The sequence below is a fragment of the Ptychodera flava genome, chromosome 16, assembly GCF_041260155.1.
Source record: "Ptychodera flava strain L36383 chromosome 16, AS_Pfla_20210202, whole genome shotgun sequence".
Lineage (NCBI taxonomy): Eukaryota > Metazoa > Hemichordata > Enteropneusta > Ptychoderidae > Ptychodera > Ptychodera flava.
In genome coordinates, this window is record NC_091943.1 from 17,969,856 (window position 1) to 17,995,058 (window position 25,203).

The following is a 25,203-nucleotide window of genomic DNA, read 5'->3' on the forward strand; positions in this document are numbered from 1 at the left end:
GTAAGTCGTTTCTCCAGTGCAAAAATTTTGCACAGTGACCCGTTATTTTCATCATTAACAGTTGTATTGAGGAAAGTTTGCGCAAAAGCTCAAGTCCCCTTAAGGTTGATTTTGTGAGCTGCATGGTTGATTAATTTACAGAATTGATGAAGAGGAAATGATGGATAACAAAATTTACAAATATACGATTATTTATTGTTATTCACTTTCAGATTGGTTAAAAACCATACATTAAAAAATATACATTATTTTTTTTATTCACTTTAATTCAGACTGATTAAAACCATCCATAGTACAAAAAATTACAAGGCAGTCAAACAGACAACCACACTATAACACAGGACACAAAATAACAAAACAAACACTCAAAAAGCTTAAAAATCTAAATTGTGCAGATTAAAAGCAGCTGCCGGTGATACTGCAATCAAAAATAGCGAGCATCAGACATTTGTGCTAATGTCAGTACATTTTGGTCTGCAGACAATATACCTTAGAAATTTCATATGAGTGCTTTCAGCGAAAACAGACATATCATACACATAGTGACAATAAGGATAATGAATTTTACTTTCTGAAATTAAATTATTCACTAGGCTAGATGAATCAAAGCCAACATTCTGTAAAATCTGCACTACATCACGGAAAGTCATGAAAGTCACACTCACAAACATTTTAAAAGTGTGCTATCAAATGCATAAAGGGGAAAAGGAAAGTTTTTTGTTTGATTTGTAGACCACAGATGGTACACACATATACAGGGTAGAGATGCCTCATATAAAATAGTACACTGGTATTTAAAATTATTAATGTATGATACTAAAGTAGATGATATCCAATGGATCACACCGACCTGTGGCAGACCACTAAATGATGTGCATTAACAGCAGATTTTGGCCCCATGTGCCAAAGGGACACACAGGGAAGATGTCATCACTCTGTCATTCTGTGTGCGTGTCTGTCAATCCGTCGATCCACTTGTAGGTCACATTTGTAGAGCTCGAGAAAATTAATATACCAATGTGACCAGATTAGGTAGGTGAAATGTGTATATTTGTAAATGGAACCTGTCATTGGACTTTACAAGAAGTTTGCTCGATAATGATGCCATCTAGTTTGTCGTTTTTCAATTTTTCAAGGTATAAATATAAAATATAGTATAATGTAGTTGTATTGTATGTTTCACTAGATATATTACTATACATCATACATCACATATATATCACTATTTATTACATGTCTCGATGGGAGTGCAAATCAGTGCGTTGTTTTGAATAGGAACATCCGGGGAGTTAGCGGGCCTGTGAACGATGTACTGACCGGTTTCCATGGTTACCCGGTCCGGTGAAGCCCTTCGACGTTTTCGCCGTCAAAGTAGACGCTTAACGCTAGATGTAAAATATCCATGCGCGAAATGGTATTTTGATTTTCGTTCAAATCTGTTTGATACTGGTCAATAATGGTAAAATTGTTTGAAAATGTCCTGCATGTAACTAAATGCCATATAGCATTAACTGTGAAGAGGCATGTAATAAAAATATTATTGCCTGAATACATGGGTTTATGTGCCCTCGCAGCAGGAGACAATTTGCCCTCCTGGCAAATTGTCACCTGCTCTCGGGCACATAAACCCATGTATTCAGGCAATAATATATAATATTAACACATATATTATCACTTACTATATATTACATATTCTCGCTACCATATATACATACAGTATCTATATAGTACACACACACACACACATATATATATATATATATAATTATATATATATATATAATTATATATATATATATATATACACAAAATATATATATATATATATATATATATATATATATATATATATATTTATAGAAGAAACTTGGGTTGACACACACTACCACACCTGGTGTTCCTAGGTTCCAAACGTATTTATTATACCTCAAACACAACATTTTGCTCTAAATTTAGAGCTTCTTCGGTGTTTTCTACAATAAAAAGTACGAACATGAAAATTACAATGGTTGAATTGTGTAGGAAAACGAGCAATGTGGAGTTACAAGTATCTGAAAATCTGTAAATGTACATTTACAGATCTAATCTGTAAATTTAATCTGTAAATTTACAGAAACGAAACATTGTGTTTGAGGTATAATAAATACGTTTGGAACCTAACAACCAGGTGTGGTAGTGTGTGTCAACCCAAGTTTCTTCTATCTTCACCCCACTCCACGCTCCACTGGGGATCACCTGAATTCCTACAGTTTCTTATATATATATATATATATATATATATATATATATATATATATATATATATATATATATATATATATATATATATATTATATATATATATATATATATATATATATATATATATATATATATATATATATATATATATTATATATATATATATATATATATATATATATATATACAGTGTTCGCACTAGGATTTTTTTCAAATTAGCCAAAGTCTGCTGCTGTGGCTAATTCATGCAAAAAAACATTAGCCACAGCAAAAATTGATTAGCCACGCAAATATTTCACTCAAAACACAGTGATGTGCAACTGATGTGACTCTGTTATTCAAAGTAAACAATGTTGGACGTCACTGGAACATTTCTAAACACACTTCACGAGCAAATTATTTTTGAGTCACAAACTCACTTGTCCCCGGGCAAGAAGGCAAAAAAATTGCTAGCCCAGCCTGTTTCAACTGGCCTGCCTCTGACTTGTGGTTTCACTGCCTGCTCTCCAGCTGCAAAATGTGAGGGAAAAATTGTGTCTGACATGAAGATTTTTTACCTAAATTTACGGAACTTGTGTACCAAAAACTATAGCAAAATACCACAGACATTTTTCTCCTTGTCTTTGAAGATACGAATCAGTTATTTTTTAGCGTAGAGCATGACCGTTTAGGATATAACCTGCAGTATCTGATCTGATAACAATACTATGCTTTTGTGCTTTCCTACAACTATGGGAGCTCCATGTGAATTTCCCTGTGAATACAATAACCCTATGCATTGGAAGCATTCTGCTCCTTGATACCCATGGAATAATTGCGTAAATAAATGAAATTACAACAACAGCAACAACAACAACAAAACACACACAAAATAGCATGTCATGCAATCAGTGTCCGATGCGACGGCATACAGTGTTTCCGCTGCCCGCTCGCCAAATCGCAAATGCGAGAAAAAAGTAGCGTTTGGCGAGAAGATTTTGGCAAAAGTTAGCCAAACTTGCGAATCGAAAATTGCACTATGACGTCATCACTTTGTCCGCGCGCACATGTCCTGCATTCAATTTGAGATGTAATGCTTTATCTCTGTACATCCCCGACCTTATGCGTCAGGAGATCCTATTTGTAACACATACAGTATGAATAAAATTGTAACGAAACAACTCACAAATCAATAGTACCGCATGTATATCATGACTAGTTGACTAAAATGTTGCGAAGTTTAACTCCGTGCAGTGACAGCCATGTCATCGTCAACACTGAATTGAATTGAAGGATCGTAGTGACGGTGAAACTAAGCAAAACGGCAAACTTTCCTTTTTGACTTTGGCTGCTCCACCAATATGGGGGAACCACCCCTACAACACACATTCTAAGTGCAAGTAAAGCTATGAAATGGAAAGAAAAATTATGATCAATGTAGGAAAGTCGATCGTGAATTTGGAAAGGAAGGTAGCGGCATGCATGGTCAAAAGCATACGCATGACATTTTTTTAGAACGTAGAGCGAGTAAGGCACTCCTGAATAGCGAAAATGTTCGTGGTGTATTGCTGCCAACAAGAAAATACCTTTACTGGCGTTAGAAACTTGTGTGAATTGTCTTCCTTAAATATAAATTCGCGACAATTTTCAGTGTATCACGGACCGTGGTGTATTGTGACGTGACATCGTATACAGACTTTCAGAGAAGCGCTCGCTCGTCCGTCGAGTCGGCCTAGTTCCGCGTTCACATCGTGCAAATAAATACGCAAGTCTTGTCGCGATATTTGAGCATTTAACTTGATCGTCAGTGAAACAAAAAGATGTTTCTCCATATCAAAAGGGTATATATTTGATATTTTACAGTTCTGTTCTAGACGTGAACATTTGGATTTATGATCCGTGATTTCCGCGATCCATGGCATGATTGAAGCTGGCTGTGAATACACACTGACGTCTTTGATGATGACCCCTGACCCAAGCGCCATTGATACGCTGTGCGCTGTCCGAGCTTCGCTTGCTAAACTTCAAGCGTAAAGCAAATGTATTGGAAGTCTAAAAAATGCACATATTTCTCAAGTCTGAGAGTATTTTACTTTCAAACTGCTACGAGAATGGATATCTGATTCGTTTGAAAAAACTAGTATGCTGAACCAGGTTTCGTGCCGTTGTCTGTAGCGATAATGTACAGTATCGCACGATAGCGATTCCATGGTTTACTGAATATAGTTGCATACGCCTAACTTTGGACAAGTGTCGCTTGGAATTCGGACAAATTTTATGTTGTATGTGTGACTGATGTTGACACCTTGTAATCTGAACCATAAACTGGTGTTACTTTTAGTATCCATAGTAGCACTAACAGGGTTTATTTCGGTCATTCTTACGGAAAATGCAGACAAATATTTATTTTTGCATATTAATGAGAAAGAAATGACGTCATTTGTGATCAGTGGTATCGGCTTGGCTAATTGAATATCTGGTTTGGCGAATAATTTTTTAGGGCTTCTAGCCAAATTTGCTACAAGATTTTGGAACCCAGGGGAAACACTGCATAGGTTGGACTCCTCAGTAACATGCATGTGTTGCAATTCAAAAGCATGGACGGTCATGATGAGCAGATTATTTGTTGAAAGGGGTGAGCAAATATCACGAACGTTTACAAACCCATTACGTTTGATAAGATTACCTTACTGATGAAAGAAAGCAATAGAGGATAACAAAGTAATGGAGAATGGAAGTTAAAGTGATGGAACTGCAAGTAAAACCAGACTTATTTGCGGTATTTTTAATCCTAGGTCCCTCTTCCCTTTTTTGATGTCATATCTGCCATAGCTGTAGGCCAGTCCGGTTATCTCAACGTCGCGATGGACGATTATTATCTTTCTTGAAAAGAGAGATTTCATCTGTCACAGCAGCACGATCCAAATGAATGATCCTTTTATTTGAGGAATTTTACACATGACTACAACAAATTTCATTGCTATATTGTTTATTTTTATCGTTGAAAAGTCTGTGTTTTTGCGTGCAACTACGGCCTAATCACAGTGCATACATGTACTGCAGTCCTACTTCAGTTGAATTTTTACGGGGCTTGACGTCAAATCATATGGTTTGTTTGTCTCTTTTCCGATTGTAAATTCAAGCTGCAATTTCTTACAGTTGCATAAATTCTTTGAAATTGAACTTGGATGAGGAATTTTATGTCAGTTACGTATGCTCGTATATGTCCTTCTCTGTGTTCATTTTGCTGCAGGTGATCTGCGACCTACCCTACCTGCGATCTACTCTTCCACTCATGAATAATTAATTGGATTTATGCAAAAATGGACAGTTTTATGCAAATTTCATGTGCGCCCATGAAAGATGGATGAATAGATCGCAGGTATATACTGCGATCTATGCTGGCTTGCGAGCTATGCTGACTTGCGATCTACGCTCCACGATTGCAGATGTGCGACCAACTGTAGCCGTACATTCAGTCCATTACGGTGCATGATGTAAAGGAGGCCTTCAGTTCATTTATATTCCATTTTCATTTTGTATCTCAGATCCTTATAGCGAGCGCGAGCGTCGTTAGGAGCAAACTGCATATTCGGCAAAGTTTGCGTGCTTTTTGCTAATCATCGTTTTCGCTGCGATCTGTTTGCAGCCAGTAATTTTGTTATGACGACTGCAAATCTTCTAGGTGGGAAATTTAAAACTTTCATCTAGCCATCACTTCCTTGCATTGTGTAATAAACTCTATACTAATGTCTGAGTAAAATAGAGGAAGGTTGCTCCACAATTCTCATTAGTGTATTTTAATGTTTCGTACATGTGGTATGGTCTGATTGTGTATTATTTCGGAATTATTAATATTCATGTTTTATCATGTGTATTGTCGGCTATTTGGTGTATTAGCCATGGTGAGATGGTTGTAATTACTTGCGATGTGAACGTAAGAAACTCATGATGGAATAAATAATGTCCTGACAAATTTAAAGATTTAAGCATAATCGGCACATCCATCCTTTAATAAATCAAATAAATGAAACATTCATCCAAATGGTAGGCCTACAAGTAAGCTTATAGATCAAATTACTACAAGATAGAATTGGGTAGATCGCATGGTTTTCTGTCAAACACACCTGCGATCAATACTTCCCTTGCTATCTACGCAACTCCAACAAATTTTACAACTTTATAGCACGCATATCTGTTCTTTCGGTTCACAGAAGAATTGTCACAAGCTAACTGCCACACCTCGATACGTACCGCGAATGTCGCAACATCTAACTTCGATAAATGAAGTCTGCCTATCTATCCAAAGGCAGTGTCGGTCTGATCGCGGAGCAATGATCATAATCGTAGACGCAGGTGACTGCGATCTATACTTCCCTTTGCGAGCTACGCTTCTCCAACGTATTTTATTATTACCGTTCAATTGATAAATTTGATGTAATATTAAATCATACTAAAACAATTATCAGGGATCATTTGTCGATGGCATACGGTTCACTGGCATCACCACAATAGCAGCCAGTGTTGATCGCAGGAAGCATAGCTCGCAGGTAACTCTGCGATCTATCCTTCCCTTGCGATCTATACTTCCTCTGCTATCTGTGCTTCTCCAACCTATTTTATTATTACTATTCAGTTGGTAAATTCGATGTAATATTAAATCATACCTAGCAATTATCCGGGATAGATTGTCGATGCAACAAGCCTCGCAATTATACGATTCACTGGCATCACCATAATGGCAGCCAGTGTTGATCACAGGAAGTATAGCTCGCAGGTAACACTGCGATCTATTCTTCCCTTTGCCTCCAGGCTTCTCAAACATATTTTATTATTGCTAATCAGTTGATAAATACGATGTAATACTAAGTCATGCCAAAACAATTATCCGGGACCGATTATCGATGTCACAAGCCTCCCAACATACGATTCACTGGCATCACCACAATGGCAGCCAGTGTTGATCGCAGGAAGTATAGCTCGCAGGTAACTCTGCTCTGCGATCTATACTTCCCTTGCGATCTATACTTCCCTCTGCTATCTATGCTTCTCCAACCTATTTTATTATTACTATTCAGTTGATAAATTCGATATAATATCAAGTCATACCAAAACAATTATCCGGGATCCATTGTTGTGGCAGGAAGTTTAGCTCGCAGGTAACTCTGCGATCTATACTTCCCTCTGCTATGTACGATGTGTTTTATTATTACCATTCAGTTCATAAATTAGATATAATATTAAATCATACCAGAAAATTATCAGGGATCGATTATCGATGTCACAAGCCTCGCAATATACGATTCACTGGCATCACCACAATGGCAGCCGGTGTTGATCGCAGGAAGTATAGCTCGCAGGTAACTCTGCGATCTGTACTTCCCCTGCGATCTATCGTTCCCTTTGCCTCTAGGCTTCTCCAACGTATTTTATTATTACCGTTCAGTTTATAAATTCGATTTAACAATTATCCGAGATCGTTGACCGACCTCGATGCCACAAGCATCGCAACATACGATTCATTGGCATCACCACAATGGCATGCACATTGGCAGCCAGTGTTGATCGCAGGTAGCTCTGCGATCTATACTTCCCTTGCGATCTATACTTCCCTCTGCTATCTACGCTTCTCAAACGTATTTTATTATTACCGTTCAATTTATAGATTCAAGTTAATACTAAATCACACCAAAACAATTATCCGTGACCGTTGATCGATGTCGATGCCACAAAGATCGCAACATACGATTAACTAGTATCACCACAATGGCAGCCATTGTTGATCGCAGGAAGTATAGCTCGCAGGTAATTCTGCGATCTATCCTCCCTTGCGATCTTATTTTTTTTATTTTTTTATTTAAACTTTATTAAAGAGGGTAAACATCCTTAACAGGAAACCTGGTTAGCGTAAATGCTAATCTCCCCAGGGCCCTCTATGACATACAAAGTACATAAAGAAATAAAATTACAAAGCACAAAAACATACACTAAAAACATCAAACAAAGGGCAGTAAAATGATCAGTACAAACAATGCAATGTTCTTAAAGACGAAAACATTTAAACATTACTTGACGTCAAATATGTCCTGATGTAATTTGTTTTGAAGGTGTTCAACGAAGGTGATGATCGAACACACTCTGACAGTGAATTGAAAGTGACGGCACCATGGTGTCTAAGAGATTGTGACGTTACGACAAGTCTCGCCCTAGGGACATAGAGAATATCGGTTTGATTGCTAAATCTCGTACTGCGAGATGATACACTGGTTATTTTAGTGAACAAATTTGTAATATATTGGGCAACATATTATTGACGGCTTTATACACGAAACAACTTGTTCTGTATTCGACACGATTTTTTATCGGCATTATTTTACATATTTCATAAAGTGGTGCAGATGGAGTTGCTCTAGGGGCATTCGTAATTAATCTGAGAGCCATATTTTGAAGAATCTGAAGGCGTTTAATATGACTCGTGCCACCCCAAATTGTACTACAGTATCAAAGTGGGTTGTATAAAGCTTTATAAAAAAGAACACGTGTTTCGGTTGGCAGAAAACAACGTAATCTACGCAACAGTGCTAGATTTCTACCAACAGTGCCAGCAATTTTTCGAATGTGGTCTTTCCAGGTCAAGTGTTGGTCGATAATGATACCAAGAAGTTGATCAGATGTAACTGATGTCAGTAAACTATTGTCAAAATAGATGTCAAGATTGGATTTGAGAGCCTAGAAAGTTTTTGCTTCGTTGTGATGAGCATTGCTTTGGTTTTTCCTATCTATACTTCCCTTTGCGATCAACGCTTCCCAGATGCATTTTACTGTTTCGTTCGATTGATAATTCAAACTTATACTAAACATTCGAAAACAATTACGCAGGATCAAATAATTTTCGATACCACAAACCCCGCAACATAAAATTCACATCCATCGCCACCGGGAAGCCATGCAGTACGTGTTGGTCGCAGGAAGTTTACCTCGCCGATACCTCTGCGATCTATACTTCCCTTGCGATCTACGCTTCCGAAATACATTTTGCTGATTTCGTTCAATTTATAGACTCCAGTCAATATTAAGCCATTCTAAAACAATAATTAGGGGTTGGTTATCGATGCCAAAAACCTCACCACATAAGAGTCACAGGCGTCACAGCTATTCAGTGCAGCCAGTGTCAATGGTCGCCGGGGAAGTGTAGTTCGCAGGTATAGCTTGAGCCTGGCAACCTCAACACTTCCCTTGGAGACCACGTCAAAAGATAAAAATCCGAATTCTTTAAGTTTGGGGTAGGGAGGGTTTTGTGGTGAGGGGGGTTTAACCAAAAAAAAGTTTCATCCTGCATAAAACGATATTCTTGTTTGATTTTGTCTGAAATACATTTATATATTGACCTGCTTATATTACAGGGACTTATCTTACTGATAAGCCTTTTTAACAGAAATGAATGGTTTTTTTTCATTAGAACATTGTCGTTATTTGCAACATTCCATCCTGGTAATGTTTTAAGTATGATTGGAATTATCACAGTGAAGATTAAATGGGAACCTCTGATTATTGATATTCATCAATTAAGTTTCAATGGAGGTGGGCGTTTGGGTGTTGGGTCAGAAATTTTGACGTCGTCTCTTATGCAGGTCATCTATTTTCCCATTGCCATCTATACTCCCATTGCCATCTATACTCCCATTGCCAGCTATTGCCATCTATAATCCCATTGCCAGCTATCTTCCCTCTATCAACCTATGATAATTTACAGCAATAGAAATATACATTTTTTTATCAGATGTTGAACTTTTCATGTCGTCTCTTATGCAGGTCATATAGATAGCAACTCCACTGTCTACAAAATAAGGCATATTAAAATAAGACAAAATAATTTTAAAGTGTTTTATTTCCGTGTCTTCACATGGGGTCGAGATTTGATCAAATAAAACAGATTTTCGGTGAAAAAGGATACTAGGCAAAATTATCCATAACTTATGGGTGTATGTCAAACAGAATTCTTCTGATAACAACTGTATTAAATTATAAGTCATAATACAAAACATTTGCTTACAGTTTTGCATTTCTAATCCTGACCTAGAACTGGAGAAACCGAATTATACCTTCCAAAAATCCTAAGGAGTGAGAGATATAGAATATTTAAAAACACCCATGAAAGGTACAACTATTTATTTAACATCTTACTGAGGGATGGTTGTCCAATTCATGCCCTATTTACTTTGGGATATTGCCATCCTGTACAGACACTGGTAGATATAGGGGAAGAAGTATACAAGACACAAAATGTATTTATTGCAATGATAGTTCAGTAGAAGATGAAATACACCTTTATTGTACCGCTCTTTGAATAATGAGTATCACATAGGTTTTAGCCTTGCCTTGCGTTGGCCTTGTCATACACTTTATCACTTCATCGGTCATACTTGACAAGTTCCGTGCATTTGTAAGTCTTCACTCTGTACAGGAAAATAACAATAAGCAGCGGTACTTCAAAAACAAGAACGCTTTTTGACATGAGCGACCGACAGTACACTAATAAAGACCATCACAAGTCGAACAGTTTCATTACATTCACACATTCTGTATTCCAACTGTTGATCAATCCAATCGACACTATGATCAATACACTAGCTCTATGAAAATCGTGCCACACGTTGACGACTTCGCCGGGCTTGTCATGTTGCGTTGTTGTCTTGACCTAACATTTTCACATTCAGAAGACTAGGAAAAACATACCTGTCAGTTCAGCTTGGCCATGGATGGAGGTAATTAGACGAATTTTATCTCTCTACGACTTGACCCGTCAACGACTCACATGCGAGGACTGTCAATGATCAAATCATAATGATGCGCGGTGATACGTGCATACGGAGTAAAATAATATAATTCCTCTCCTTCACAACATTGGAAAGGTTACTAAACATGGACAAGAAGTTCATCACCCGTAAGCATCATCTCTCTGTGATTGCGTGATTGTAAAAACCACCTTTCTCCCATTACATACACAGCATTGGAAAGGTTACTAAATATGGACAAGAAGTTCATCACATCCGTAAGCATAATCTCTCTGTGATTGCGTGATTGTAAAAACCACCTTTCTCCCATTACATTTTCGTATTTACCACACTCCGTTTGGCAGTGAAGTCTGAATAGAATTCGCTGTCAGGCATAAGTAGCAATATTTGCATAAATCTAATTAATTATTCATGAGTGGAAGAGTAGATCGCAGGTAGGGTAGGTCGCAGATCACAGGACCAGTAACAATGCGTTTCTACATGTCGTTTGCTCCCCCGATCCACTTTGCTACTCTCCTCAGCTGTCTCCTACATTTCATACGCTAGCCCATCGGGCTAGTAGAGGTACCAAAAATTACTTGCCCTGCGGTAAAAAACTGCTAGCCCATGAGTTCAGGCTAGTGAATTAGCTAATCCCTATAAAATATATACATTCCTATTCTGGTGAACGGAGTATTCAGGTCGCTTCCAACACCCGGAAGTAATAGTGCGGAGGCGATCGTAGTTGAGTGATTGATCTGACGATGTCCAAACAATTTTGGGCGAAAAATTCAATTCGCAAGCGTGGCTAATGACTTTCAAAAATTTTTTCGCCATATGAGAGTTTTATTTGCATTTTGCGAGTGTGGCGAGCACCAGCGCGAACACTGTATATACCATATATATATATATATATATATATATATATATATATATATATATATATAATATACATTATATATATATATATATATATATATATATATCTTATAAATCTATATATAAATATATAGATTTATATTTTGATAGAGATATATATATATATGGATGTAATATTTTGGTTAAAAGTAGCAAAAACGGAAGTATACAGGCAGCTACAAGTAGTCTATATGTAAAATTAAGTTTCCAAAATGTCCCAGTCATTTTCATAGCTGGCAAAATTTAGCTGATGGCCGGTTGTTTTTGCTGGTTGCATTATATTTTCCACGTCTTTGATAAATTTCAATTTTTGATAGAAAAAAACAAGTGATTTCCTTCGACAACACATTCTAAGTCTTCACTTTCATATTCTTCAAGCCAGTTTTGCTCATCAACTCTTTGGACATAAGTACAGTTTCTCTGGCAAGCCATTGTCTCTCTCACAATCTTCCACTGTCAGATGGAAAAACAGAAAGAGAAAGAGAGTATCAATGTTTGAGGTTAATTAAATACTCTGTCTTTGTTTACTGAATATGCACATTACCATGGCAGAATACAAGTTTTTTGTGCCTATTTTCATGTGTCAACATCTCTGGTTAAAATGCAGCCAGCAGTAGAGGGTTGCTATCTTTTGTTGCTGTGGAAGTTGTCATGAAAAACCGTGTTGTGCAAAGGTCAGTTAGGGTCATACAGGGTCTGCTGATACGGCACGTCCATTATATGCAAATCAGATTTCTGTAGATTTCCAGTGGAAGATTAGGGGCACTTGTATTGTTCCTTAACTTGGTTTTTTGATACATAGGAGTAAGTTAAACACGAACACTTCAGGTAAGCTTCAAAATGTACACTATGCATTTCACCTCCAAGGTGTGAGTTTTGATTATGTTTCACTGAAGTTAGAGAAATGTGTGGTCTTTTGAAGGTCACCTATAGTATGGAAGGACAGTGTGCATTTGACGCCATACGGTATGATATGCTTGTGTTCCATGTGTTACTGGTTACTGCAACTTTCCACTAAAATATGTAAAAACTAATACACGGGGTATGTGTATTCTGCATTTGCAAGAGGTACAAGTTCAACTGAACAGACATTCAACAGGTTGACATACAGTAATTTTATGAGTGTTTCAACATTACAGCAGTGTTAACTGTTGTTGGAATGACACACCCATTCACCAGTCACAGGCACATAGAGAAACGCTACAACACTGATCATGATTAAGATTTTCAACATATCTTGAACTGAACTTGTGTTATTGGCCAGGGTTAGAAAAACTTACAGGATTATATTTTGAAGCACAGATATAGGTAGCAAACTACACTGGGATGTAGGTTATAATGTAGATTTTGTTATGCATAAAGTCACCAGGAAACGAATTGCTAAAAAATCCATAGAGCTGACCTAATTATGCACACCATAGAGACATAAAACATTATGGCTACGGTTAAGATGTTCAACATACATGTATCTTAAAAGTTCAAAAGCACATGGTGTTGGTAACTGAACTACTGCAGGATCTCAGATACTGATCAGTTGATAGGATACAATAGGTACCAGGAAAACTCCAATTGTACCATAAACATGAATGCATGACATGCTGATAGAGAAATTTTTAGCTGTAGCGTGAAACTTGTTCAACAAATTAAAATAAACTGTAATATATTTATACAGATATGTGCAACATAATTTATAGGATTTTACATGAACAATTTTTATTGTTTTCTGTGAACTTCTTAGACCGGCAAATACAGTCATGGCATCGTTAGACTTTGGTGAAAAACTGCTGACTGACATTGATGACAAGGTATTGCTGTGTGCAATTTGTATGGAGCGTTTCAAGTCACCGAAAATACTGCCTTGTCATCACACATTTTGTGAACATTGTCTCACAAAATGGGTCAAAGCAAAGAAAGGTCGTCTGGTATCATGTCCAACATGCAAGGGTAAATGGCCTTTACCCTCTGGAGGGGTACCAGCTATCACCAGCAATCGATTTTTGAATGACCTTTTGGAGGTTATCAGCAGCAACGCCCGTCCTGAAAGCATAGCTGAAACGATGTGTGAAGGGTGTAAGAAACCGGCCAAGTACTGGTGTGGCGACTGTGGTGGACATTTTTACTGCAATCTCTGCATACAGACTCATAAAGTAGCAACAGTCTTGCAAGATCATGAACCAATGACAGTTGCAGAGTACAATGAGAAGATGTCAACACAGCACTTCAGAATGACTCAGCCAAGATTCTGCGATAATCACCGTAGTACTAAATTAGAATTCTACTGTGATACCTGTCAAGTGCCAATATGCCATAAGTGTATTGTAGTTGACCATCCATCACGAAATCATGAGATGTTGTCACTGGAGTCAGCACTGGAGAAGTATATGCCAGATATGAAAGCATACTCATTGAAAATTGCTCAGAAAATTAGTGATTTAAAATTAAGAAAAGACAGAGCATGTGGTGTCCGACAAGACCTGGATGTCAACAGGTCGAAGGCTGAACAACAAATAAATACGCTGTGTGAAAAATTAATTGATGAAATTAAAAAGCAACAAATGAAAATGTTTGGTCAAGTTGATGATATCTACATACCAAAATGTAAACAAAGTGATGCCAATATAGAACTTCTGGAACACAAAATTGCCAGTGCAGAAAGTATGCTTTCATATCTGAACCATCTCTTGACTTTTGGTGGAGCTGTGGACATCATGATGGCACAAAAACAGATGAAAGATCAACAGCAGCACTATGATCAGACCAATGTACATTGTGGTGACAGTGACAGTGACCTGGTTTTCACAGAAAATCCTGACTGTTTACATATTGATCTTGGTGTTGTCAGAGGAAATCATCTGACCAAACAAGGTATGTAAATTACCATAACCAGTAAAGGTAATTTTGAAACAAACTGGAAGGAAGTGCACAGTGGTAATTACTGTTGAGTTTGCATCAGTTTTAAGCAGGTCATGAAGCTGTTACGATGAAAATGTGTTGGGTTTGTTGGTTGTATTTAAGCAGTTTACATGATTTGATAAGCTTATATATACCGGCAAACGAGGTAGCCAAACACACACATACATACAAGACTGACATTTGTTTTCGTATTGAGTGCTTCCTTTCCCTAGGAAGCACCAGATATCTGTTAAAGGTTATTTGAATGATAATAAACTTGTGCATGATGTTATTGCCACGGGTGAACATGGCTCAATCAGCATTATAAATTTAATAGTCGCGCCAGCGGCTTACTGACCACGCATGCGCATATTCATAATATACTATGCGACTAACCGGAAGTGTACCCTACCTTCATGGGCGCCGCCATGTTTTTTTGAGTACTCGTAATAAACAAATACAAAACGTGCTCTCTATTATTTTATAACATGCCATTAATAAAATATATCTTTTTTATTAGCGAGTAATTATTATTATCCACCCTGTCGCTGATACAAAATTTCTTATCACGCCTAAAAATTAAAAGAAGAGAGAAAACTGTCGTGCATATGAACGAGAACATTCGCAAAGAATGCTGGGATTGAATCTTAGAAAGGTGCCCTCTGTGTCAATAACTATGTGCAAAATTTACCCGTTTTTAGAAGTAACGCTGGTTTTCAGCTTACAATATCGGAAGTTGGGCGGTACAGTTACTATTGCAAAGTTAATGATGGCACAATACGTCCCTTGTTAAACACAATAGATAGTAATCATGGTAAAAATTGCAAATTTATGTCAAACTTTTTTACACATAACAGAAAATCTATACCTACAGGGTCTGACATCGTGTACGTGAACTGTCATCAGAGGGTAAACCGGTCATACTTGTACAAACGTATATAGAAAGTAACAATTAATTCTATTTTATCCTTTATAATTACTAATCATGAATTGATACAAATAACATTTTTAATCTCAACGCCTGGCGCGACACCAAGGGCTGAGCCCCAGTGTTCTCCCTAGGATTTTTTTACAAGAGGGCGAAGCCCGGGGCGGAGACGTGGTGCGAAGCACCACAAGCGACCGCGTAAGCGGTCGCGGGGGGAGGTCAGGAGGGGGGTGTCCCCCCTCCTGCCATTGGAGCTTTTGAAAAACAGAGATTAAAATGGTGTTATTTGATGGCACTTGGGGAGTATTTATTTCAGATTTTTTTCGTATAAAAAACTCAAAGGAAAAGAAATCTAAGACGGTGTTCCACAACTTTTATTCCAGTTCAGTGATTTCAATGAAGATTACATTTTTTGAAAACGAAAACATAAGCTTAGCGACAGACATACATTTATTCTTATCACCACAGGGGCTCATAAGTGGCTATATAAGTCAATATTACAGCGTTTTTCTTTCTTTTTCAATGTTACAAATAAACTAGCTGAGCCTGAAGAGCACAACACTTGTGTAGCTGTCTTTTGTGTAGCTTGTATTGGCATGTATAGTGCGCCCTCAATAGGGAGTGTGATTATATGTAAATGCGACCTTTAGTTCCGTGACCTCTAGCCATGCCTACTTCCCTCTCCAAATGGCCGGCCATGCGTACAGACGTCGCTGTGTTTACTGACGTCGCTGTGTTTACTGTACTAATTTCCCTTAGTACAGTAAGCATAGCGAGGACAGGAAGTAGGAATGGCTAGAGGTCACGGAACTAAAGGTCGCATTTACATATGATCACACTCCCTATTGAGGGCGCACTATACATGCCAATACAAGCTACACAAAAGACAGCTACACAAGTGTTGTGCTCTTCAGGCTCAGCTAGTTTATTTGTAACATTGAAAAAGAAAGAAAAACGCTGTAATATTGACTTATATAGCCACTTATGAGCCCCTGTGTTATCACCATAGCACTCACGTGTTCTCATCCTCCGGCGGAGCCTAAAATAGGTCGTTTTGCTTTGGGAAGGAATACACAAGCGAAATTCTAACCTCCTAAAAAAACTTCAGTGTACTCTGCTGTCCTTGGTTCGGCTCAAGCTCCTGGGCATGTTTACTCAGCTATAAAGTCGGTTACCTAATGCACGGTCCCTATGGAGGGACCGTGGCTAACGATACGTTACGGCCTGAGCCATGCAAACATGGCTGCCATCGATGAGTTGCACATGGGCTTATGATCTCGGATGACATCACAAACTCGCGAGATTTGCAAGATCGATGCGAATTACGTTTGCAGCCTGCAGGATCGACGATCACGCTTGCATTTTGCTTGTAAATAACTGTCAACTTTTTTCCCGTACATTTTATTGTTTTATTTTTCAAAAAAAAATAAATCTTTTTCATTTCTGGCAAGGGGGCGCTCGGAATTTACAAGAGGGCGCCACGCCCCTGTTACCTTATTCAGGGAGAACACTGAGCCCTATATAATATTATGATATTGCAGAGTTCTGAAAAACACCTAAAGCTACCAATCTGTGCCTTTAATACGTGTGCAGGTAAATCAATAAAATCTGAAGAGGAAAGGAAAAATAGAGATAGGATGGAGACAATCACTGATCAACTCCAGGTGCAGAGGGAACAGAGAAGTGTGACTAAACAAACTAGCAACACTAGTACTGGACTTAAAGCGATTGGAGGGCGTGAACTTGGCAGTGTTGAAACGAAAGAGACACAGCCTGAGCTACTTCCAGTACGAGCCAAACATCATCAGCCAACAAAAGAAATCCAGCAAACAAAGAGAGAAACAAAGGTTACTAAAACCAAGCAATCAAATCTGCCATGTGTGTTTGCAGATTCACCAGGTAAGTGTACTGAATGAAGTTGATAGTTATTTAGTGCAAGACCTAACTTTTGATACTTTGACTGGATTTTTCACATATGGCAATCGATATTATCGAGGGAAGGGAATGTTTGGTTCTGGGATTTATAAAGGCAACATTAATCAGGTTGAAAGGAATTAACATTTCTCACTTAATGTCATGCACTGAGCTTGTTTACAGCACTGTAATGTGGTAAGTTACAGTTAATAATAATAATCTTTATTACCCTTAATCATATTAATATTACAATTCAGTAATGAATGTACATCTGAGTTGTGCTGTGATAAAGGGTAAACGGAAATGGAAAATAGCAAATGCTAGTCTAGTCCGTTCCCAAAGCCACTTGATGTTAAAGCAAGAAAAAGAAGAAGAAACAAGAAAAACTGTAGTATATCGAGGGTAGTGTAACACGAAAGTAGCTGGACTGCAAAGTAACCTAATTGTAACAAAGTAAATAAGTGAATAAAAGAAGAACTACATAAATAAATATATAACTAAATAGATACCTTACTAGTAAGTAAAAATACGTAAAAAGAAAACCATAAAAAACGTATAGAAAATATATATATAATATATATTTAAATATTTAAATATATATTGTTGTTGTGTAGTGTATACACATTATATAATATAAGTTGATAGCACCACAACTATGCAGAGAGGATCTAGCTGGAAATTATTGAAGCGGATTCGTTTTTCAGGTTAAGCCAGATAGGTAGGTTGGTTACTCATTTTAAGTATAACAAGAGAAATATGAGTAAATATTTCATTTTAAACTGAAATCTACAAGTGTTGCCATGGAAACATTGCCTTCCTTAATCGAGTGAATGCAAGCAGAACTCATGAAGTTTGTGACATCTGTTCCAAAACTAACGAGTTCTAGGTGAGAATGGCAAATCTTTTGTTATCAAAGTCAGTTTTTTTTAAATTATCAATGCATATTGTTGCCATGGTAAATGGGCATTAAAATATCAAAATAACAAAAATTAGTCATGATTTGAATTGACCCTGTTAAATTGCCATTGTGCAGCAGTTTGATTTATATCAATATCTGTTCTCAATTTAAATCTACATTAGCTAACACAGCTTATTGTGATGACATTTATTTCAATTTCATTACATTTATTGGCTTTTGACCTTTGACCTTGCGTTCAACTGGACAAAGTCAAGGATAAATCTAGGACAAAAGTTAAACAACCAAACAGGTATATCTATTTTCAATTTAAAAGCTACATTAGCAAACACAGCTTACTGTTACGAAGTGAATTTCAATTTTACTGTTTATTTGCTTTTGACCTTTGACCTCGTGGTCCAATGGACAAAATCAAGGACAATAGTTTAATGACCAAATAGGTTTAGCCTTCCATAAGACGTTCAGAGATATGTATCCATAGTATGTGTCTTGTAATAAAGTCTTGATATGAAGAATGTACTTGAAAGACTAACATTTCTTACATTCTGAAAATGATAATTGTAAGAAATACAAATTTGTATCGTTGCCATGGTAAAAGGACAGTAAACTACAGAATAGCAAAATTCAGTAAAGTTAAGCATTTTCTCTGTTGAATTGTCATATTGATGAACTTTGATTTATATCAATATCTCTGTTTATAATTCCAAACCATCAGCAAAACACAGCTTATTACTAGTAATTCAACAACTGCTTTGCCAGTTTTAACCTTTGACCTCTTTAACCCTGAGGTCAGTTTGAGAAATTTAAGTCTGACAGGTCAAGGTCCTAATTCCAGACAGATAACCCAACATGTTAAGCCTTCCACAAAAAAATCAAACGAAAGTATCCATAGTACATGCACTCTGCCAAAATGGCATTTCTATTCTTAGTCTAGCATGTTAAAAAAACAAGTTTTAAGAACACAAATTTACATTGTTGCCATGGTAAAAGGACATTCAAATATGGAATTACAAACATTTGTAAAATTGAGTATTTAACTTGATGAATTGTCATTTTGATGCATTTTGAACTGCGTTGATATCTATTCTTACTTTCAAGCTGTCTTTGTGTGAACAGTTTGTTACGCTGCAAATGCATTGCAATTCCACTCTGCTGATTGCTTGTTTTAACCTTTGACCTTACAGGTGGCTGGTCAAAATTCAAACTGGAGGGTCAAGGTCCTAGTCCAGGACAGAAGTTCAACAATCCACAAGGTTTAACATTCCACAATGACAAACTTCTGGTGTGTGACAAAGGCAACAATGTTGTTCAGATACTGAACCAGGACTACACATGTGAAAAGGTGCTAGGAAGTTTCAGCGGTCAGTTGGCCAAACCATTCCAGCCACAGTCTGTAGCAGTCTCTCAGGACAACCACCACTACATACTTGATGACAGTAATTTGCAAATTATTGTCTGTGATCAAAATAATAAAGTTATAAGAATAATTACTTTACCTGGAGACACAAATCCCAGGTGCATAGCTCTCTTGAGAGGGTTTGTTTTGGTCACTGATGTCAAAGGTCATAGGTTACTCAAGTACACCATGAATGGTCAATATGTTGGAGAGATTGGTAGTAAAGGTATTGGCCGTACAGAATTCAACTCTCCCTACTTTGTCGCTGTCAACAGTAGGGATGTCATCATGGTGTCTGACTATTGGAATTACTGCATCAAGTGTTTTGATGCTGATTTCAATTACCTGTACCAATACGGTGAGAGAGGTACTGGCGATAGTCAGCTGTGCCTCCCATACAGCATTGCCGTTGATGGCGCTGACAATGTTTATGTTTGTGATCAATTCAATCATAGGATTTCGATTTGGAGTCGAGATAGGACTTTTATAGGTCATCTGTTCCAACATCAAGTGAGAGGCCCCTGCTACATTGCAGTCAGCCGAGACAGAATCTGTGTTAGAGGGGTGTGTGACGAACACATCACAGTATTTTCTAAGTAGACAGAAACACCAAGATGATGTGTATGTCTGCATTTCATCAAAATATTGCATTTCTGTCAAAAACTTTTGGCGCCATGCAATTTTCCAATTATCACTCAAGCGTGACGACGAACGAATCGCACCTTTAACATCATGTTTACATTCCAAAAACCATCTATTTCTCACATTTAGAAAGATAGTTTTTGTAAAATGTTATTCTATGTTGATGTCGCCTCATGTCTAGAGTAGATATAAGCCCAAATGATGTTGTTTTCTGATAATTTTAACTCAGAAAATTTAGGAACTTTGACCAAGGTGTGCCAAACAATCAAGTTACGTTTCCGTATTTGACACGCAAGGCCCAAGGCGCTGCGTGATGCAGTTCTGTGAACAGATGAAATGAAGTTGAAAGGATCACATTTTGTAGACAAAATACTGAATGAATGCTGTATATTTGTTACAGTCGCTTCACCTCTTGGGTACAAATATCCCATAGGTGAGGTATTTCCAACAATTTAAAGATACAAATATGTATAATTTTGACGTGATGGGTGTCTGAAGTGCGGTATACACCCAGGGTGTACACTGCATTATTACCGATCCCATCTCATCCTATAAACCCTACTAGACTAGGGCGACTCAACAATTGTGCGTGCAAAACGGATTTTGAAAAAATACCTGTGCATCTGCTGATGTCTCTTTTGATCTGGGATGGTAATATTTCCACTCAATAGTAATTGATTCTGTCATTGTGAACGACATAAATGAGAGAGCCAGCACCACTCACCCTACGCCATTGCGGTTTACTGAGCATATGGCTGAACTGAACGTCATGAGTAGAGGGCGCTGGTTGTGACTACATGACCAGGACTATGACTGAGCCAACGTACTGAGATGAAAGGTTACATAGTTTTACGTGAAGCTTTTGAAGCTTTGGGTAGCAATTTTCAACGTTTTGGAGAATTTGAGTGCGCAATATTGTAGTTTAAACAATAGTGTAGATGTACGATTTAATTTCTGTCACAACATATGAAACACGACCTTGTTTACTTTTGTTTGTAATTCGAAACTGTACTCTACTAGCATTACTGATACCACAGTACCGCAGTCCCTCTATCCAGAAGGACTGTGCTAATACATTTTGTGAAATCGGTGAACAAAGTTTCGCCAACATTGAAGTAAGGGCAAAACGATCCGTCAAAACAACTCGAGAAACATGATTTTTAGCTAACACCATTTTAGTAACTATATTCAAGTTCAATAAGTTTGCTTTGAAATTTGATGTCAGTGGCTACAGCGGGTCGAATCAATCTTTTGAAGTTGTAGACTTTTTGTCGCAAGCATGCAAGAAGCATTTTCTTTTATATTAAAAGGTTTTAATATTTCCTATAGCATAAACATTCGATCGGAAAGATTCTAACACCCATGTCTCTTACCATACAAGTGCAAGAGCATGGAGTTGAGTTTCGGAATTTCGCTTTCTCATTCGTGAAGTGTGTAAATTCTAAGTCCGGTACTGCTCGTCGATCGGCTTTTTATGAACAGCGCCCTCTCAAGTTCAGTTTGTATAAATGCTTTCGTTTTGGATTCGAAGTCTATTTTAGGCAAGATGCCTTAACGATAATATCATGCGTTTAATACGTTGTCATTAAGCGTATTTCACAGTTTAGGAATATGATACAGTGAGAGTGAAAGTGTAGAAGAAAACTGTATCATTATGACTAGATATGATGAATACAACAGGTAATTTTAGAACTATAAAGTAAACGGTAGTCCAGTAAACTGGTGATAGTTAGTTTCTAAAGTTGCCCAGTTATTTTTCAGTCTGTGTGCATTTATACCTTTGTCATTTATTTCTATTGAAGTTCCAATATCAAAGTTCATATAACTCTAAGTATTAGTCTAATGTTAGTTGTACATGCTGTACTTTCCTGTTCCTTGTTGAATTTTCCTATCATAGTGTTTTACAATTTACACTAACACAATTCTCAGTGATGTCACAATCTTTATATCAAAGGTGGTCTTGCCTGTGCGAGTGGAGATTTAAGTCAGTACAGACGTTTGAGAGGTTTATCATGGCAATTACCTTTTTGTATATTATCTCTATTATCTGATTATTGAGACTTGGTGATTGGCATTGGTGACTTTGCTTGTTATCATGAAATTTTATAACAAGTCTTTCTGAATTCTATTTCTGATGTATAAACTCTATTTGCAAATAAAACCTTTGTACGTTGATTTTCAGTTTGCTTTATTCACAGCAAACGTAAACAGCAATGAATGACCAGATTTAACGGCTGGTAGAATTTTTCTACATTTGTATCTTTTCACTCCACAATAATTGGTACAGCGTGCATTCAAGAATTAACATTGGCCGTAGCTTCATTTCTGCAAGTTCTATAGCCTGTCAATTTTTTTCACTATTATTAATTATATATATTATAGCTTTGTCAATACCAGCAAATTTTATGATGTTATCAACAAAAATTATTACTGAAAATTTATCCGATTATCAAGCATTTGAGTCCAAATGTTTTCTACATCTACAAATTCACTAGCAAAGCTAAAGCTATAAAATATTAGCAATAAAAAATGCACCCCCTACCGACCCATATCAGACTCCAACCTAACAAAATTTGCACTCCATAACGTATCTGGCTTCGCCTTGTACATTATCATGATGTCGGACAAAGATAGCTTTTGTCCATTATGGGCTGGGAGGAGGAACATTATTGCTTAGGCCAAAAAAAATTAATAGATTTGTTTCTGGTCATCGACATGTGGTAAAAGTGATGTGACGACGTGATTTTTTTTTCAATTGTTTTTTATTTTTGGTGGAAATTGATACATTTTTCCCTTTTTTTCCATACGGGCAAATGAAAAACAGGAAAAAAAAGAGTTGACGCGCTCACTTTGAAGTGATGCGGGCGGTGACTAGAAACAAATCATTTTTTGGCCTTAATCATTTATTATCAGTATTATTAATTTTAGTGTTATATCAATATATAAAATGTCAATTGGTTGTAAAATAAGAACCTTTAACTGTGTTCTGGCTTACATCTCTTCTGTTCTACTTCCAATATGCACAGCATTCATGTTTCTAATTTCTACAAATAGCTCAACCATCAAACACTGCAGTCCAACTGATGCATGATTTTAGTACTTAATATCTATAAGGACAGATTTAATGACCCTCAGAGAACTTTATTTCCATACTTTGAGATTAGACATACAGGAAAGAAAGTTGAAAATAAGTAACTTTGTAATGGTCAGTGTCAACAGTGTCTCCAATCCTACTAAATATAAAGGACATAGCACTTGTGGTTATGTATTTATCGACATAGACGTATATTTCAGGTCAAAGGTCATCGAGGTCACATGACATTTGGTCCAAAAATTTCTATCCTATAGTTATCCTATATACCAAAAATCAGACATCTAGCTCTATGGGTTTGCTCAGAATTAGATATAAGCATAATTAATGAGGTAGAGTAAGAAGCATCATAAGGTCTCCCATCATACCATATATGAAGGGTGTAGCACTTGTGGTTACTGAGTTATGGACAAATATGTATATCTGAGGTCAAAGGTCATCGAGATCATGTGACATTTTGTCAAAATAATTGTATTGCTAAGTTATCGCTATATACCAAAATTCAGATCTCTAGCTCTATTGACTCGCTCAAAATTAGATATGCACATAATTAATGAGGTACAATATGTGGCATCATAAGGTGTCCCATCGTACCATATATGAAGGGTGTAGCACTTGTGGTTACTGAGTTATGGACAAATATGTATATTTGAGGTCAAAGGTCACCGAGGTCACGTCACATTATGTCAAAAAAATCATATTGCTAAGTTATCCCTATATACCGAAAAGCAGACCTCTAGCTCTATTGGCTCGCTCAAAATTAGATATGCACATAATTAATGAGGTACAATATGTGGCGTCATAAAGTGTCCCATCATACCATACATGAAGGTAGTAGCACTTGTGGTTACTGAGTTATGGACAAATATGTATATTTGAGGTTAAAGGTCACCCAGGTCACATGACATTTTGTCAAAAAAATTGTATTGCTAAGTTATCCCTATGTATCAAAAATCAGACCTCTAGCTCTATTGGCTTGCTCAGAATTAGATATAAGCATAATTAATGAGGTAGAGTATGAAGCATCATAAGGTCTCCCATCATACCATACATGAAGATTGTACCACTTGTGGTTACTGAGTTATGGACAAATATGTATATTTGAGGTCAAAGGTCACCGAGGTCACGTGACATTTGAAAAAAAGGGTATTGCTAAGTGATCCCTATATACCAAAAATCAGACCTCTAGCTCTATTGGCTCGCTCAAAATTAGATATGCACATAATTAATGAGGTGAATATGTGGCGTCATAAGCTGTCCCATCATACATTATATGAAGGGTGTAGCACTTGTTGTTACCGAGTTATGGACATATATATTTATATTTGAGGTCTAAGGTCACCAAGGTCACGTGACATTTTGTCAAAATATCTGAGATATCTCCGTGAACAGATGGACTCACGGATGGACATGACCCAATCTATAAGCCCCCTGGACTTCATCCGTGGGGACTAAATACTGTTTCACTGCATCCTTTTTGCAATATGAATACGATGAGAAACTAAATTTTTA

The 25,203-nt window shown here is 37.1% G+C and overlaps 1 protein-coding gene across 1 annotated transcript; it reads left to right on the forward strand.

Annotated features, from left to right (window-relative positions):
- Positions 1–12,630: 12,630 nt before the first annotated feature.
- LOC139114175 (tripartite motif-containing protein 3-like) lies at positions 12,631–22,775 on the forward strand. Its single transcript, XM_070675757.1, has 4 exons — positions 12,631–12,740; positions 13,651–14,777; positions 17,326–17,631; positions 19,747–22,775. The coding sequence occupies exons 2-4, from the start codon at positions 13,667–13,669 to the stop codon at positions 20,556–20,558; spliced, it is 2,229 nt and encodes a 742-aa protein (XP_070531858.1). The 5' UTR covers positions 12,631–12,740; positions 13,651–13,666; the 3' UTR covers positions 20,559–22,775.
- The last annotated feature ends 2,428 nt before the right edge of the window (positions 22,776–25,203 follow it).

Bases quoted from the DNA above. Each gene is read 5' to 3' on its own strand.
- LOC139114175 (XM_070675757.1), top strand. From the start codon at position 13,667: ATGGCATCGTTAGACTTTGGTGAAAAACTGCTGACTGACATTGATGAC. The intron at 14,778-17,325 runs GTATGTAAATTA...ATACGTGTGCAG, and splicing joins AAATCATCTGACCAAACAAG to GTAAATCAATAAAATCTGAA. The intron at 17,632-19,746 runs GTAAGTGTACTG...TTGACCTTACAG, and splicing joins TGTGTTTGCAGATTCACCAG to GTGGCTGGTCAAAATTCAAA.